The sequence below is a fragment of the Nerophis lumbriciformis genome, linkage group LG26 (assembly GCF_033978685.3).
Source record: "Nerophis lumbriciformis linkage group LG26, RoL_Nlum_v2.1, whole genome shotgun sequence".
Taxonomy (NCBI): domain Eukaryota; kingdom Metazoa; phylum Chordata; class Actinopteri; order Syngnathiformes; family Syngnathidae; genus Nerophis; species Nerophis lumbriciformis.
Window position 1 is genome coordinate 4819200 of NC_084573.2, and position 18256 is coordinate 4837455.

Consider the following 18256-nt stretch of genomic DNA (forward strand, 5'->3'; position numbering starts at 1 on the left):
TCCGACTTTCTAGGACTTTATGCCACTTCTTTATCTGTCTCATTTTGTCCACCAGACTTTTTACGTTGTGCATGAAAGCACAAAAGGTGAGTTTTGTTGATGTTATTGACTTGTGTGGAGTGCTAATCAGACATATTTGGTCACTGCAAGCTAATCGATGCTAACATGCTATTTAGGCTAGCTATATGTACATATTGCATCATTATGCCTCATTTGTAGCTACATTTGAGGTCATATTTAGTTTCCTTTAAGTCATCTTATTTCAATTTATATCTCATGACACACTATCTGTATGTAATATGGCTTCCAATTTTTTGCGGCTCCAGACAGATTTGTTTTTTGTATTTTTGGTCCAATATGGCTCCTTCAACATTTTGGGTTGCCGACCCCTGCCCTAATCAGAGCAAAGCATTTTTGGTTGAAAAAAAGAGATAAAGAAATAAAATACAGCACTATGTCATCAGTTTCTGATTTATTAAATTGTATAACAGTGCTAATTAAAGCTGCAAGCAGCATTGGTCGTGCCCGTGTATTTGGCAGGTGCTAGTCCTAAGTGTCCCAATACTTTTGTCAAGTTTTAGTCCCAAGTGTCCCAATACTTTTGTCCAGTGTAAGTGTCCCAATACTTTTGTACAGTGGTAGTCCTAAGTTTCCCAATACTGTTGTCTACTTTTAGTCCTAAGTGTCCCAATACTTTTGTCAAGTTGTAGTCCCAAGTGTCCCAATACTTTTGTCCAGTTTTCGGCTTAAGTGTCCCAATACTTTTGTCCAGTGATAGTCATAAGTGTCCCAATACTTTTGTCTAGTGTAAACCTACCTAGTCTGCATTGTGTGGGCACGCTGGTGCATCCTGCTTTTAAGCAGCCATCTTAAAAAAACAGCAGCGCAGCAGCATCAGCGCAGCGGTTCTTTGAAGGGTCATAAAATCAAAACCGGAGCAGGTATCAAAACTCTTTCGCCAACTTTTAATCAGAAGGGTGCAATCTCTCTCCTGTGTTAGTTTGAAGCTGAAACAACAAACGCGCTCAGAGGAGATAATGTTTGAAGAAAGGTGACCGGTTTTTACAAAAATGTTGTTTTGAAGGGGGAATAGCAAACTTCCTGTTGATTTCAATTTATGAAATGCAGTTCTAAGTGAGACCTACATAGAGGTTTTTGTTTCATGTCTCTCCGGCCTTCCCAATGGGAGTTACGGGCAGTTTTGTCATTTTTTTCGTCCGAGGAGCAGTTTTTTCTGCGTTTTATTCAAAAATTGCGGTAGAGCGCAAATTTGAGATTTGGGGTTACGTTTTTTTATTCGATCGCAATTTTTGCCAGTCCTGATGTGTGCGTTCAGTTTGGTGAGTTTTGAGGCATGTTAAGGGGGTCAAATTACAGCTCAAAGAGGCAAAAGTGACTGTTTTTAGTACTTATTTGTCTTGAAGGGGGAATTGCCAACATCCTGTTGATTTTAGCCCGAGAATGTACTATTATAAAATCTAGGTCTGAGTCAGACCTACATAGAAGTTTTTGTTTCATGTCTCTCCGACCTTCCTAGTGGGAGTTACAGGCAGTCTAGTTTTTTTTTTTCCTAGGGGGCGCTAGAGCGCAATTTTGAGTTTTGTGGTTCGTTTTTTTTTAAAAAAAGGCAATTTTCGCAGGTCCTGATGGTGAGTTTTGAAGCATGTTAAGTGGGTCAAATTACAGTTTATTGTGGGTGCGGAAGAATAATAAAGAAAAACCTTACAAATTCAATAGGTCCTTATGTCCCATTGCATAAGGACTCCCTTTGGGAGTCCTTATACAATGGGCCATGCAGGCCCTAAATATTGCTCATTTGTAGTGGTCTTTCTTGAACTATTTGGAAAAAAAGATTTTATTTATATTTATAAAGGATTTTTGAATTGTTGCTATTTTTAGAATATTTAAAAAAAATCTCACGTACCCCTTGGCATACCTTCAAGTACCCCCAGGGGTACGCGAACCCCCATTTCAGAACCACTGTGCTAGAGAATATAAAGATGTAGCAGGAGGGGCTGCCAACTTTGTCGCTACATGTAGTAAGTAATCACACCCCTGTCTGTCAACAGAAACCAGCGACAAAAGGGTGAGATGTTTCCTTGTACTTGCTTTAGCGTGTCAGGGGTATAAACTTGAGTCTTCAAGGTCAAGAACATGACCGTTTTGACTTCTATTTGGCGCTTAGCTGTGGTGTGTTCAAGGACTGCCGAACAATCTATCGTTCCTACCTTGAGTTACGCACAAACTACTGGTATATCTAAATTAAAACAAAAAAACACTATTAGTATTGTTGTCGCTTTTGAGCTGCAGGAACTTATCGTAATTGATTAAAAAAATTACAATATTGCTGGGTATTGTGGCCAAAGAGCTAAATTTTTGTTTCATCTGACCACAGAATTTTCCTTCAGAAGGTCTTATCTTTGTCCGTGTGATGTCAGATGAAACAAAATTGGAGCTGTTTGGCCACAATACCCAGCAATATGGAGGAGAAAAGGTGAGGCCTTTAATCCCAGGAACACCATACCCACCGTCAAGCATGGTGGTGGTCGTATTATGCTCTGGGCCTGTTTTGCTGCCAATGGAACTGGTGCTTTACAGAGAGTAAATTGGACAATGAAGAAGGAGGATTACCTCCTGTCGGAGGAAGATATTTACATATATCCGAATTTAAGTTGTACTTCTTTTATTTCATAGTCATATTTGAAAACAGCTCGTGTTTTCCATTTCTTCTCTTGCTGCTTTGTCTGCAAGTAAACTGTGTGTGCTTAACCTTGAAGTGAGGAATGTTAGAGAGAGCGAAAATAAGCATTTGTTTTGGCTAAGAGAGACATGACTGCCAGGGGGGTGGGGGGTGGGTGGGGGGGGGGGGGGAAGAGGAGAGGGGTTTTTGGGAGCGGGAAGGCAGACCATTTTGGGCGGCGCAATAAAATGTTCTATGGTTAGACTGGTCTCAAAAAGTATATTTGCAAAGATTTGAAAATATACAACAAAATACCTATTCTGTCTCTGGTGGTTTTTCAACTCAGCTTTAAGTGTCGTAAAGAGCTTGGGAGCGAATTGTGACTTGAATTCCCTGGGAGGAACGACTGGTCCAAAACGCAACACTCCACATTCTTCAGGACAAGCTAAAATCATCAGCCCGGAGGTTGGGTCTTGGGCGCAGTTGGGTGTTCCAACAGGACAATGACGTCAAAAGTGGTAAAGGAATGGCTAAATCAGTCTAGAATGAAGGTTTTAGAATGGCCTTCCCAAAGTCCTGACTTGAACATGTGGACAATGCTGAAGAAACAAGTCCATGTCAGAAAACCAACACATTTAGCTGAACTGTACCAATTTTGTCAAGAGGAGTGGTCAAAAATTCAAGCAGAAGCTTGTGGATGGCTACCAAAAAGCGCCTTATTGCAGGTAAACTTGCCAAGGGACATGTAAGCAAATATTAACATTGCTGTATGTATACATTTGCTCACATTTTCAGTAGACCCATAATAAATTCAAAAAGAAGCAAACTTCATGAATGTTTTTAGTGACCAACAAGTACCTGCTCCAATCACTCTATCACAAAAAAATAGAAATGTTCTTTACAAGTGTATGTAAACTTTTGATCGCGACTGTACGGTATATATATCACGTTTTCAACCCTCAACCCATTTTTTTTAGCCCAATGTGGCCCCCAAGTCGAAAAGTTTGGACTCGCCTGTTCTAAACATTTGCTGTGTGTTGTGGAGAATGCATATATGTTTAAGAGTTCTTTCTTTATTCATAGTCATGTTTGGAGTATCTATTACTTTTCCATTGTATACTCTGTATACCAGTTTGTCTTTGTCTACAGAGGTCTGTTTAGTGTTTTAGACATTGGAATGTGAAGAGGATACATCCCCCTCCTTGCCTTATCAATGTTGGGGAAGGGAGAGGCATTCCTTTCAAGAAGTAGTTTCTTTCCGTTTGAATGTTAGACCATCCCGAGATGACGGTATGACTGTATTGATGTGGGCTGGTCTCCTGAAGCTTCAGTAAAACTTGATAATATTCCTATTCAGGAGGAACAGTGTGGTTTTCGTCCTGGTCGTGGAACTGTGGACCAGCTCTATACTCTCGGCAGGGTCCTTGAGGGTGCATGGGAGTTTGCCCAACCAGTCTACATGTGTTTTGTGGACTTGGAGAAGGCATTCGACCGTGTCCCTCGGGAAGTCCTGTGGGGAGTGCTCAGAGAGTACGGGGTATCGGACTGTCTGATTGTGGCAGTCCGCTCCCTGTATGATCAGTGCCAGAGTTTGGTCCGCATTGCCGGTAGTAAGTCGGACACGTTTCCGGTGAGGGTTGGACTCCGCCAAGGCTGCCCTTTGTCACCGATTCTGTTCATAACTTTTATGGACAGAATTTCTAGGCACAGTCAAGGCGTTGAGGGGATCTGGTTTGGTGGCTGCAGGATTAGGTCTCTGCTTTTTGCAGATGATGTGGTCCTGATGGCTTCATCTGGCCAGGATCTTCAGCTCTCACTGGATCGGTTCGCAGCCGAGTGTGAAGCGACTGGGATGAGAATCAGCACCTCCAAGTCCGAGTCCATGGTTCTCGCCCGGAAAAGGGTGGAGTGCCATCTCCGGGTTGGGGAGGAGATCTTGCCCCAAGTGGAGGAGTTCAAGTACCTCGGAGTCTTGTTCACGAGTGAGGGAAGAGTGGATCGTGAGATCGACAGGCGGATCGGTGCGGCATCTTCAGTAATGTGGACGCTGTATCGATCTGTTGTGGTGAAGAAGGAGCTGAGCCGGAAGGCAAAGCTCTCGATTTACCGGTCGATCTACGTTCCCATCCTCACCTATGGTCATGGGCTTTGGGTTATGACCGAAAGGACAAGATCACGGGTACAAGCGGCCGAAATGAGTTTCCTCCGCCGGGTGGCGGGGCTCTCCCTTAGAGATAGGGTGAGAAGCTCTGTCATCCGGGGGGAGCTCAAAGTAAAGCCGCTGCTCCTCCACATCGAGAGGAGCCAGATGAGGTGGTTCGGGCATCTGGTCAGGATGCCACCCGAACGCCTCCCTAGGGAGGTGTTTAGGGCACGTCCAACCGGTAGGAGGCCGCGGGGAAGACCCAGGACACGTTGGGAAGACTATGTCTCCCGGCTGGCCTGGGAACGCCTCGGGGTCCCACAGGAAGAGCTGGACGAAGTGGCTGGGGAGAGGGAAGTCTGGGCTTCCCTGCTTAGGCTGCTGCCCCCGCGACCCGACCTCGGATAAGCGGAAGAAGATGGATGGATGGATGGATTCCTATTCTGTCTTGATGGTCCTTCTTACTCAGCACATATGTCATCGAAAGAATTGGGGATTGATCAGTGACTTTAATTCCCTGAGAGGGAATACTGGCCAGACGCAACAGTGTATAGGAAAATAATAGCATGTTTTTGACACAGTGTCACCTATTTGTGTGCAGCAGTTGAGTAGACAAATAGTTTTTCCATATGAAGTACATTTGAGGGCCTGCTAAATCCCACAATCAATCATAAGGATTTCTAACGACTTTCCCCTTACCAAATCCCACCGACAAATCAAGCGCATGCTGCAAGAAATAAGTTGGACACACATGAGTGGGGACTCACCCAGCCTCTGGAGGTACTGCACGGTGCGCTCGTGGCCCTTTAGAGGAGAGTTGGCCTTGGTGGACTGATCCAGCAGAACCTGCAGAGCTGAGAGGGGCAAGGAAGACCGAATACACAAACATTGTCATCTGCTCTGCATTACATAACAATAACACCATCTAACTGGCAGAGGGTCTGGAGAGGCATGACTTCCCACCAGCGCGGCGCTGGAGGGCGAGGGTTGGACTGGAGTCTCGATTAAAAACGACGAAAAGCCAGGCGCTCAGAAGCTGTGGCCAGAAGACAAAAACCATGAGGCAGAAGTGCTGTTGCCGGTGAAAGGAAAACCCCCGTGAGAGCAAACAATGCTCTCCGTGGCTTCCATCCAAACTCAAAAGCTGGCATGTATTAAAATGAGTCAATGTCACATCCATCACGACAAACTAGAAGCAGACCGCACTCTCACTCTCTGAGGCACGCATCCAATTCAAGAGCTGCATGAAGGAATATGATTAGCATCCTAAACACCATCAAAAGTCAGCATTGTTCTCTTCCAGGTATGTATACTGATGTGGTGGTGTACCTTTCTGGTGCAGGCCCTTCTTCTCGTAGAGGATAATGAGCTCGCTGTACTTGTGCGCCTTCTTCAGGACGTATTCGCTCTCCTCGATGTGGCAGTGGTTGTTCTCCAGGCGCAGCAGGGGCGACACCAGGGCCACGTTGGTCTAAATCCACACAATCAGCACAAGAACCTTAGGGCCGTGTTCCCGAGCGGCGTTTGTTTATACACAACCAAGATTGGAAGCAGGAGACCTCACACGTGTGTTTGTTTGGTGTCCTGATGTGAGACCCTTGGACTAGGCCAGTGTTTGAAACCTTACTTTTTCTGTCTCAGGGCATTCAATCGATCGCAACTGGAACAGACTAGATGTGACCAATCTAAGTCTAAGTCTAGATGTGACCAATCTAAGACTACATGCGCCCAATCTAAGTCTAAGACTACATGTGACTAATTTAAGACTAGATGTGACCAATCTAAGTCTAAGACTACATGTGACTAATTTAAGACTAGATGTGACCAATCTAAGTCTAAGACTACATGTGACCAATTTAAGACTAGATGTGACCAATCTAAGTCTAAGACTACATGTGACCAATCTAAGTCTAAGACTAAATGTGTCCAATATAAGACTAGATGTGATCAATCTAAGACTAGTTGTGACCAATCTAAGTCTAAAACTAGATGTGATGTGACCAATCTAAGTCTAAGACTACATGTGATGTGACCAATCTAAGTCTAAGACGACATGTGACCAATCTAAGTCTAAGACTACATGTGACCAATCTAAGACTAGATGTGACCAATCTAAGACTAGATGTGACCAATCTAAGTCTAAGAGTAGATGTGACCAATCTAAGTCTAAGAGTAGATGTGACCAATCTAAGTCTAAGACTACATGTGACCAATTTAAGACTAGATGTGACCAATCTAAGCCTAAGACGACATGTGACCAATTTAAGACTAGATGTGACCAATTTAAGTCTAAGACTACATGTGACCAATCTAAGTCTAAGACTAAATGTGTCCAATATAAGACTAGATGTGACCAATCTAAGACTAGTTGTGACCAATCTAAGTCTAAAACTAGATGTGATGTGACCAATCTAAGTCTAAGACTACATGTGATGTGACCAATCTAAGTCTAAGACTACATGTGATGTGACCAATCTAAGTCTAAGACTACATGTGACCAATCTAAGACTAGATGTGACCAATCTAAGACTAGATGTGACCAATCTAAGTCTAAGACTACATGTGACCAATCTAAGTCTAAGACTACATGTGTCCAATCTAAGTCTAAGACTACATGTGACCAATCTAAGTCTAAGACTACATGTGTCCAATCTAAGACTAGATGTGACCAATCTAAGTCTAAAACTAGATGTGACCAATCTAAGACTAAATGTGACCAATCTAAGTCTAAAACTAGATGTGATGTGACCAATCTAAGTCTAAGACTACATGCGACCAATCTAAGTCCAAGACTAGATGTGATGTGACCAATCTAAGTCTAAGACTACATGTGACCAATTTAAGACTAGATGTGACCAATCTAAGTCTAAGACTACATGTGTCCAATCTAAGACTAGATGTGACCAATCTAAGACTAGATGTGACCAATCTAAGTCTAAAACTAGATGTGACCAATCTAAGACTAGATGTGACCAATCTAAGTCCAAAACTAGATGTGATGTGACCAATCTAAGACTAGATGTGACCAATCTAAGTCTAAAACTAGATGTGATGTGACCAATCTAAGTCTAAGACTACATGTGACCAATCTAAGTCTAAGACTACATGTGTCCAATCTAAGACTAGATGTGACAAATCTAAGACTAGATGTGACCCATCTAAGTCTAAAACTAGATGTGACCCATCTAAGTCTAAAACTACATGTGACCAATCTAAGACTAGATGTGACCAATCTAAGTCTAAAACTAGATGTGATGTGACCAATCTAAGTCTAGGACTACATGTGACCAATCTAAGTCTAAGACTACATGTGACCAATCTAAGACTAGATGTGACCAATCTAAAACTAGATGTGACCAATCTAAGTCTAAAACTAGATGTGACCAATCTAAGAGTAGATGTGACCAATCTAAAACTAGATGTGACCAATCTAAAACTAGGTGTGACCAATCTAAGAGTAGATGTGACCAATCTAAGGCTAAGGCTACATGTGACCAATACAAGTCTAAGACTACATGTGACCAATCTAAGTCTAAAAGACTGCATGTGACCAATCTAAGTCTAAGACTACATGTGATCAATCTAAGTCTAAGAGTACATGTGACCAATCTAAGTCTAAGACTAGATGTGACCAATCTAAGTCTAAGACTAGATGTGATGTGACCAATCTAAGTCTAAGACTACATGTGACCAATCTAAGTCTAAGACTACATGTGACCAATCTAAGACTAAATGTGACCAATCTAAGACTAGATGTGACCAATCTAAGAGTAGATGTGACCAATCTAAGTCTAAGACTACATGTGACCAATCTAAGTCTAAAAGATTGCATGTGACCTATCTAAGTCTAAGACTACATGTGATCAATCTAAGTCTAAGAGTCCATGTGATCAATCTAAGTCTAAGAGTACATGTGACCAATCTAAGACTAGATGTGACCAATCTAAGACTAGATGTGACCAATCTAAGACTTGATGTGACCAATCTAAGTCTAAGAGTAGATGTGACCAATCTAAGTCTAAGACTACATGTGACCAAAGTCTAAGACTACATGTGACCAATCTAAGTCGAAGACTACATGTGACCAATCTAAGTCGAAGACTACATGTGACCAATCTAAGTCTAAAAGACTGCATGTGACCAATCTAAGTCGAAGACTACATGTGATCAATCTAAGTCTAAGAGTACATGTGACCAATTTAAGTCTCAGACTAGATGTGATGTGACCAATCTAAGTCTAAGACTATATGTGACCAATCTAAGTCTAAGACTAGATGTGACCAATCTAAGTCTAAGACTACATGTGACCAATCCAAGTCTAAGACTACATGTGACCAATCTAAAACTAGATGTGACCAATCTAAGACTAGATGTGACCAATCTAAGACTAGATGTGACCAATCTAAGACTAGATGTGACCAATCTAAGTCTAAGACTACATGTGACCAATCCAAGTCTAAGACCACATGTGACCAATCTAAGACTAGATGTGACCAATCTAAGACTAGATGTGACCAATCTAAGACTAGATGTGACCAATCTAAGACTAGATGTGACCAATCTAAGTCTAAGACTACATGTGACCAATCCAAGTCTAAGACCACATGTGACCAATCTAAGACTAGATGTGACCAATCTAAGACTAGATGTGACCAATCTAAGTCTAAGACTACATGTGACCAATCCAAGTCAAAGACTACATGTGACCAATCTAAGTCTAAAAGACTGCATGTGACCAATCTAAGTCTAAGACTACATGTGACCAATCTAAGTCTAAGACTACATGTGACCAATCCAAGTCTAAGACTACATGTGACCAATCTAAGTCTAAAAGACTGCATGTGACCAATCTAAGTCAAAGACTACATGTGATCAATCTAAGTCTAAGAGTACATGTGACCAATCTAAGTCTAAGACTAGATGTGATGTGACCAATCAAAGTCTAAGACTACATGTGATGTGACCAATCTAAGTCTAAGACGACATGTGACCAATCTAAGTCTAAGACTACATGTGACCAATCTAAGACTAGATGTGACCAATCTAAGACTAGATGTGACCAATCTAAGTCTAAGAGTAGATGTGACCAATCTAAGTCTAAGACTAGATGTGACCAATCTAAGTCTAAGACTACATGTGACCAATTTAAGACTAGATGTGACCAATCTAAGCCTAAGACGACATGTGACCAATTTAAGACTAGATGTGACCAATCTAAGTCTAAGACTACATGTGACCAATCTAAGTCTAAGACTAAATGTGTCCAATATAAGACTAGATGTGACCAATCTAAGACTAGTTGTGACCAATCTAAGTCTAAAACTAGATGTGATGTGACCAATCTAAGTCTAAGACTACATGTGATGTGACCAATCTAAGTCTAAGACGACATGTGACCAATCTAAGTCTAAGACTATATGTGACCAATCTAAGACTAGATGTGACCAATCTAAGACTAGATGTGACCAATCTAAGTCTAAGAGTAGATGTGACCAATCTAAGTCTAAGACTACATGTGACCAATCTAAGTCTAAGACTACATGTGACCAATTTAAGACTAGATGTGACCAATCTAAGCCTAAAACGACATGTGACCAATTTAAGACTAGATGTGACCAATCTAAGTCTAAGACTAGATGTGACCAATCTAAGTCTAAGACTACATGTGACCAATCTAAGTCTAAGACTACATGTGTCCAATATAAGACTAGATGTGACCAATCTAAGACTAGTTGTGACCAATCTAAGTCTAAAACTAGATGTGATGTGACCATCTAAGTCTAAGACTACATGTGATGTGACCAATCTAAGTCTAAGACTACATGTGACCAATCTAAGACTAGATGTGACCAATCTAAGACTAGATGTGACCAATCTAAGTCTAAGACTACATGTGACCAATCTAAGTCTAAAAGACTGCATGTGACCAATCTAAGTCTAAGACTACATGTGATCAATCTAAGTCTAAGAGTACATGTGACCAATCTAAGTCTAAGACTAGATGTGACCAATCTAAGACTAGATGTGACCAATCTAAGTCGAAGACTACATGTGACCAATCTAAGTCTAAAAGACTGCATGTGACCAATCTAAGTCGAAGACTACATGTGATCAATCTAAGTCTAAGAGTACATGTGACCAATTTAAGTCTCAGACTAGATGTGATGTGACCAATCTAAGTCTAAGACTAGATGTGACCAATCTAAGTCTAAGACTACATGTGACCAATCCAAGTCTAAGACTACATGTGACCAATCTAAAACTAGATGTGACCAATCTAAGACTAGATGTGACCAATCTAAGACTAGATGTGACCAATCTAAGACTAGATGTGACCAATCTAAGTCTAAGACTACATGTGACCAATCCAAGTCTAAGACCACATGTGACCAATCTAAGACTAGATGTGACCAATCTAAGACTAGATGTGACCAATCTAAGACTAGATGTGACCAATCTAAGACTAGATGTGACCAATCTAAGTCTAAGACTACATGTGACCAATCCAAGTCTAAGACCACATGTGACCAATCTAAGACTAGATGTGACCAATCTAAGACTAGATGTGACCAATCTAAGTCTAAGACTACATGTGACCAATCCAAGTCAAAGACTACATGTGACCAATCTAAGTCTAAAAGACTGCATGTGACCAATCTAAGTCTAAGACTACATGTGACCAATCTAAGTCTAAGACTACATGTGACCAATCCAAGTCTAAGACTACATGTGACCAATCTAAGTCTAAAAGACTGCATGTGACCAATCTAAGTCAAAGACTACATGTGATCAATCTAAGTCTAAGAGTACATGTGACCAATCTAAGTCTAAGACTAGATGTGATGTGACCAATCAAAGTCTAAGACTACATGTGATGTGACCAATCTAAGTCTAAGACGACATGTGACCAATCTAAGTCTAAGACTACATGTGACCAATCTAAGACTAGATGTGACCAATCTAAGACTAGATGTGACCAATCTAAGTCTAAGAGTAGATGTGACCAATCTAAGTCTAAGACTAGATGTGACCAATCTAAGTCTAAGACTACATGTGACCAATTTAAGACTAGATGTGACCAATCTAAGCCTAAGACGACATGTGACCAATTTAAGACTAGATGTGACCAATCTAAGTCTAAGACTACATGTGACCAATCTAAGTCTAAGACTAAATGTGTCCAATATAAGACTAGATGTGACCAATCTAAGACTAGTTGTGACCAATCTAAGTCTAAAACTAGATGTGATGTGACCAATCTAAGTCTAAGACTACATGTGATGTGACCAATCTAAGTCTAAGACGACATGTGACCAATCTAAGTCTAAGACTATATGTGACCAATCTAAGACTAGATGTGACCAATCTAAGACTAGATGTGACCAATCTAAGTCTAAGAGTAGATGTGACCAATCTAAGTCTAAGACTACATGTGACCAATCTAAGTCTAAGACTACATGTGACCAATTTAAGACTAGATGTGACCAATCTAAGCCTAAAACGACATGTGACCAATTTAAGACTAGATGTGACCAATCTAAGTCTAAGACTAGATGTGACCAATCTAAGTCTAAGACTACATGTGACCAATCTAAGTCTAAGACTACATGTGTCCAATATAAGACTAGATGTGACCAATCTAAGACTAGTTGTGACCAATCTAAGTCTAAAACTAGATGTGATGTGACCATCTAAGTCTAAGACTACATGTGATGTGACCAATCTAAGTCTAAGACTACATGTGACCAATCTAAGACTAGATGTGACCAATCTAAGACTAGATGTGACCAATCTAAGTCTAAGACTACATGTGACCAATCTAAGTCTAAAAGACTGCATGTGACCAATCTAAGTCTAAGACTACATGTGATCAATCTAAGTCTAAGAGTACATGTGACCAATCTAAGTCTAAGACTAGATGTGACCAATCTAAGACTAGATGTGACCAATCTAAGACTAGATGTGACCAATCTAAGTCTAAGAGTAGATGTGACCAATCTAAGACTACATGTGACCAATTTAAGTCTAAGACTACATGTGACCAAAGTCTAAGACTACATGTGACCAATCTAAGACTACATGTGACCAATTTAAGTCTAAGACTACATGTGATCAATCTAAGTCTAAGACTACATGTGACCAATCTAAGTCTAAGACCTCATGTGACCAATCTAAGTCTAAAAGACTGCATGTGACCAATCTAAAACTACATGTGACCAATCTAAGTCTAAGACTACATGTGCTCAATCTAAGTCTAAGACTACATGTGACCAATCTAAGTCTAAAAAACTGCATGCGACCAATCTAAGTCTAAGACTACATGTGATCAATCTAAGTCTAAGAGTACATGTGACCAATCTAAGTCTAAGACTAGATGTGACCAATCTAAGACTAGATGTGACCAATCTAAGACTAGATGTGACCAATCTAAGACTAGATGTGACCAATCTAAGTCTAAAACTAGATGTGACCAATCTAAGACTAAATGTGACCAATCTAAGTCTAAAACTAGATGTGACCAATCTAGGACTAGATGTGACCAATCTAAGTCTAAAACTAGATGTGATGTGACCAATCTAAGTCTAAGACTACATGCGACCAATCTAAGTCTAAGACAAGACTAGATGTGACCAATCTAAGTCTAAAACTAGATGTGACCAATCTAAGACTAAATGTGACCAATCTAAGTCTAAAACTAGATGTGACCAATCTAGGACTAGATGTGACCAATCTAAGTCTAAAACTAGATGTGATGTGACCAATCTAAGACTAGATGTGACCAATCTAAGTCTAAAACTATATGTGACCAATCTAGGACTAGATGTGACCAATCTAAGTCTAAAACTAGATGTGACCAATCTAGGACTAGATGTGACCAATCTAAGTCTAAAACTAGATGTGACCAATCTAAGTCTAAGACTACATGCGACCAATCTAAGTCTAAGACTAGATGTGATGTGACCTATCTAAGTCTAAGACTACATGTGACCAATTTAAGACTAGATGTGACCAATCTAAGTCTAAGACTACATGTGACCAATCTAAGTCTAAGACTACATGTGTCCAATCTAAGACTAGATGTGACCAATCTAAGACTAGATGTGACCAATCTAAGACTAGATGTGACCAATCTAAGTCTAAAACTAGATGTGACCAATCTAAGACTAGATGTGACCAATCTAAGTCTAAAACTAGATGTGATGTGACCAATCTAAGACTAGATGTGACCAATCTAAGTCTAAAACTAGATGTGACCAATCTAAGACTAGATGTGACCAATCTAAGTCTAAAACTAGATGTGATGTGATCAATCTAAGTCTAAGACTACATGCGACCAATCTAAGTCTAAGACTAGATGTGACCAATCCAAGTATAAGACTACATGTGACCAATTTAAGACTAGATGTGACCATTCTAAGTCTAAGACTACATGTGTCCAATCTAAGACTAGATGTGACCAATCTAAGACTAGATGTGACCAATCTAAGTCTAAAACTAGATGTGACCAATCTAAGACTAGATGTGACCAATCTAAGATTAGATGTGACCAATCTAAGTCTAAAACTAGATGTGACCAATCTAAGACTAGATGTGACAATCTAAGTCTAAGACTACATATGACCAATCTAAGACTAGATGTGACCAATCTAAAACTAGATATGACCAATCTAAGAGTAGATGTGACCAATCTAAGTCCAAGACTACATGTGACCAATCCAAGTCTAAGACTACATGTGACCAATCTAAGTCTAAAAGACTGCATGTGACCAATCTAAGTCGAAGACTACATGTGACCAATCTAAGTCGAAGACTACATGTGACCAATCTAAGACTACCGTACATGTGACCAAAGTCTAAGACTACATGTGATCAATCTAAGTCTAAGACTACATGTGACCAATCTAAGTCGAAGACTACATGTGACCAATCTAAGTCTAAGACTACATGTGACCAATCGAAGTCTATGATCAAGAACTGATGAAGTCTACTTGGATGAGAGGTGAAACATCTTCCAAGACAAACTGAAGTGAAGTGAAGTGAATTATATTTATATAGCGCTTTTTCTCAATTGACTCAAAGCACTTTACATAGTGAAACCCAATATCTAAGTTACATTTTTAAACCAGTGTGGGTGGCACTGGGAGAAGGTGGGTAAAGTGTCTTGCCCAAGGACACAACGGCAGTGACTAGGATGGCGGAAGCGGGAATTGAACCTGGAACCCTCAAGTTGCTGGCACGGCCACTCTACCAACCGAGCTATACCGCCCCTGAGAAGTCCAGTTGTGATGGATTGAATACCCTGAGAGGACAACCACCTGGATTAATGACAACCTTCATGGACTTAGAGATGTTCAATTCAAAGACACAAATATCAAAATGACATATCTCACTTGGCATCTAATAAGTTCATATCACATGTTACATTCTTGTCTAATTTGCACATGATTGAATTCTACAGAAGAATATTCATTTCTTATATTTAAACTGAAGCTAGCTCTCCAATCAGCGAAACAGACTCAATAATGCCACGGTGACGTTTTGGTGAATGTACTGAGGAATTTGTGAAACTGAAACAAAACAATACAAAAATTAAAGCTGCAAGCAGCGTTGGTCGGGCCCGCGTATTTGGCAGGTGCTAGTCCTAAATGTCCCAATACTTTTGTCCAGTGATAGTCATAAGTGTCCCAATACTTTTGTCTACTTTTAGTCTGAAGTGTCCCAAGACTTTTGTCTAGTGTACCTACCTTGTCTGCATTGTGTGGGCACGTTGGTGCTTCCTGCTTTTAAGCAGCCATCTTAAAAAAACAGCAGCATCAGCGCAGCGGGTCTTTGAAGGGTCATAAAATCAAAACCGGAGCAGTTAGAAAAACGCGCTTCCGTAGTTTTAATCACAAGGGTTCAATCTCTCTCCTGTGTTAGTTTGAAGGCAAAACGACAAACGCGCTCAGAGGCAGGGCCGGCCCGTGGCATAGGCCGTATAGGCAAATGCTAAGGGCGCCGTCCATCAGGGGGCGCCACGCCAGTGCCACAAATGTTGGAGAAAAAAAAAAAAAGAAAAAAAAGTTGATACTATTATTTCTAAATACAAAAAATAATCCCACGTTAATTAAAATGCAAAGTAAAGCCTATTTAATAGAAATATTATTTGTTACAACATTACGCCCCCCCCACCCCCGCACGGTGCGCCACCTCCCTTCCCGTATCATGACTCTTTTTGGACGTCACCACATCAAAAAATCAACATAAGATGTCAAAACGGCCAAAACTGTCAGGTGCCCAGGGAAGAAAAAAGAGAAAAGAAGAGAAGGAGAAACAAGAAAAGACAGAGGTAGCAGGTAGGTAACGTTAGCCTACATGAAATTATTTGTCTGTTACAGAATGTGATAGTAACCTGGCTTTTTAGCATTAAGCTAATGTTACATGATTCGGCAATTGCTAATCAATAAATAGCTAGTTCTGTTTTAACGTCGGGTTAATATTGTGGAGGGGGCTAAATTGTTATGGAAAATAATAATGTAACGTTAGGTAATTACTGTACTCCCACCTTACATTCCTCAGGGACATTTGTATTAGATCTTTTAAGCAGGTGTTTTTTGTTTACATTATTGCCTTCTGGTTAGCTAATGTTTGCCCTGCAGGTAATAGTCACTTTTCCACCCCTTTATATATTAGGTATAGTTGTAAGTAAAAAAAAAAGGTCAAAGACAAAGCTATTCGGTTTCTTCTGAGTATATACACTTCAATGCCGATGTGGGGGGGCGCCACCTAAAATTTTGCCTAGGGCGCCAGATTGGTTAGGGCCGGCCCTGCTCAGAGGAGATAGATTTTGAAGGAAGGTGACCGGTTTTTACAAAAAATTTGTTTTGAAGAGGGAATAGCAAACTTCCTGTTGATTTTTGCTGAGAGTTGTCAATCTATGAAATGTAGGTCTAAGTGAGACCTACATAGAGGTTTTTGTTTCATGTCTCTCCGACTTTCCCAGTGGGAGTTACAGGCAGTTTTGTCATTTTTTTCTTCCGAGGAGCAGTTTTTTCTGCGTTTTATAAAAAAATTGCGGTAGAGCACAATTTTTAGATTTGGGGTTAGGTTTTTTCATTAGATCACAGTTTTAGCCAGTCCTGATGTGTGTGTTCAGTTTGGTGAATTTTGAAGCATGTTAAAAGGGTCAAATTAGAGCTCAAAGAGGCAAAAGTGACTGTTTTTAGTACTTTTTTGTCTTGAAGGGGGAATTGCCAACTTCCTGTTGATTTTTGCCCGAGGATGTACAATTATGAAAGGTAGGTGTAAGTCAGATCTACATAGAGGTTTTTGTTTCATGTCTCTCCGACCTTCCTAGTGGGAGTTACAGGCAGCTGAGTTTTTCTTTCTTCCTAGGGGGCGCTAGAGCGCAATTTTGAGTTTTTGGGTTCGGTTTTTTTATTAAAAGGCAATTTTCGCAGGTCCTGATGTGTGGGTCAAATATGGTGAGTTTTGAAGCATGTTAAGTGGGTCAAATTACAGCTCAAAGAGGCGGCGGAAGAAAAAAGAAAGAAGAAAAATAATAAAACCTTACAAATTCAATAGGTCCTTATGTCCCATTGTAAAAGGACTCCCGTTGGGACTCCTTTTACAATGGGCCATGCGGGCCCTAATAAAACCTTACAAATTCAATAGGTCCTTATGTCCCATTGCAAAGGACTCCCGTTGGGATTCCTTTTACAATGGGCCATGCAGGCCCTAATAATGCCATTGTAAGTTTATAATACTAATACAGACATTGAAAACGAGTTTGACAACCCTGATTATACTCCTACTAGAGCTAGATCAAGCGCCACAAGCGCAGGGACAAAATCAATCCCGATTTGGAAAGAATTCTTTGCTCTGGTGGCAGATGTGACAATTGAGGCAAGGCACAGGCCTTGTTGATTACTGCTACCTATGGCTGTCTCCATTCAAGGTCTCGGATGTACTATGTATGGTAAGCCACTGGAGCGATCAAGCTACATCGCAGGAAAGATGCTCGAATCACGAGGACAGTGATTGAGAACCGTACTGGTAGAAAAAAGTGCTTACGTGCAGGTAACATTTCAGCAGGGTGGTGTCGATGATCTGCAGGAGCTTCTTGCGGCTCTTAATGGTGGGCGTGCCCTCCATGAGCGGCGATGTGGTGGACGGGTCGGAGTCGTTGAGCTGCTTCACCAAGTGGCTGCGTTTCTGTGAAGAAGAAGAAGAAGAAGAACAAGAAAATGATGCTGCTGCTGCACTGAGGCGGGGCCACAAGCACAGACCTGGGTGAGGTAATCGATGAGCGCCAGGTGAGCCTTCTCCAGTTCTGCTCCAGACAGGGACGGCAGAGGGTTGGGGTAGTGCAGCTGCTTGCGGTAGTCGGACGGCAGCAGGTCCGGGTACAGGCCGATCACATGTGTGGGATCTTTGGGATGTGGAATATATAG

General features: G+C 40.9%; 1 protein-coding gene across 2 annotated transcripts in view; it reads right to left on the reverse strand.

The window, feature by feature from the left end:
- vps39 (VPS39 subunit of HOPS complex) overlaps positions 1 to 18256 on the reverse strand; it is a 95266-nt gene that overhangs the window by 39485 nt on the left and 37525 nt on the right. For both annotated transcript variants that reach the window (XM_061987627.2, XM_061987626.2), the window contains exons 12-15: positions 18092 to 18234; positions 17877 to 18017; positions 6153 to 6294; positions 5591 to 5677 (exon numbers count right to left, since the gene is read on the reverse strand). In XM_061987627.2, coding sequence (XP_061843611.1) covers positions 5591 to 5677; positions 6153 to 6294; positions 17877 to 18017; positions 18092 to 18234 — 513 coding nt within the window. The remainder of the gene's footprint in view (positions 1 to 5590; positions 5678 to 6152; positions 6295 to 17876; positions 18018 to 18091; positions 18235 to 18256) is intronic.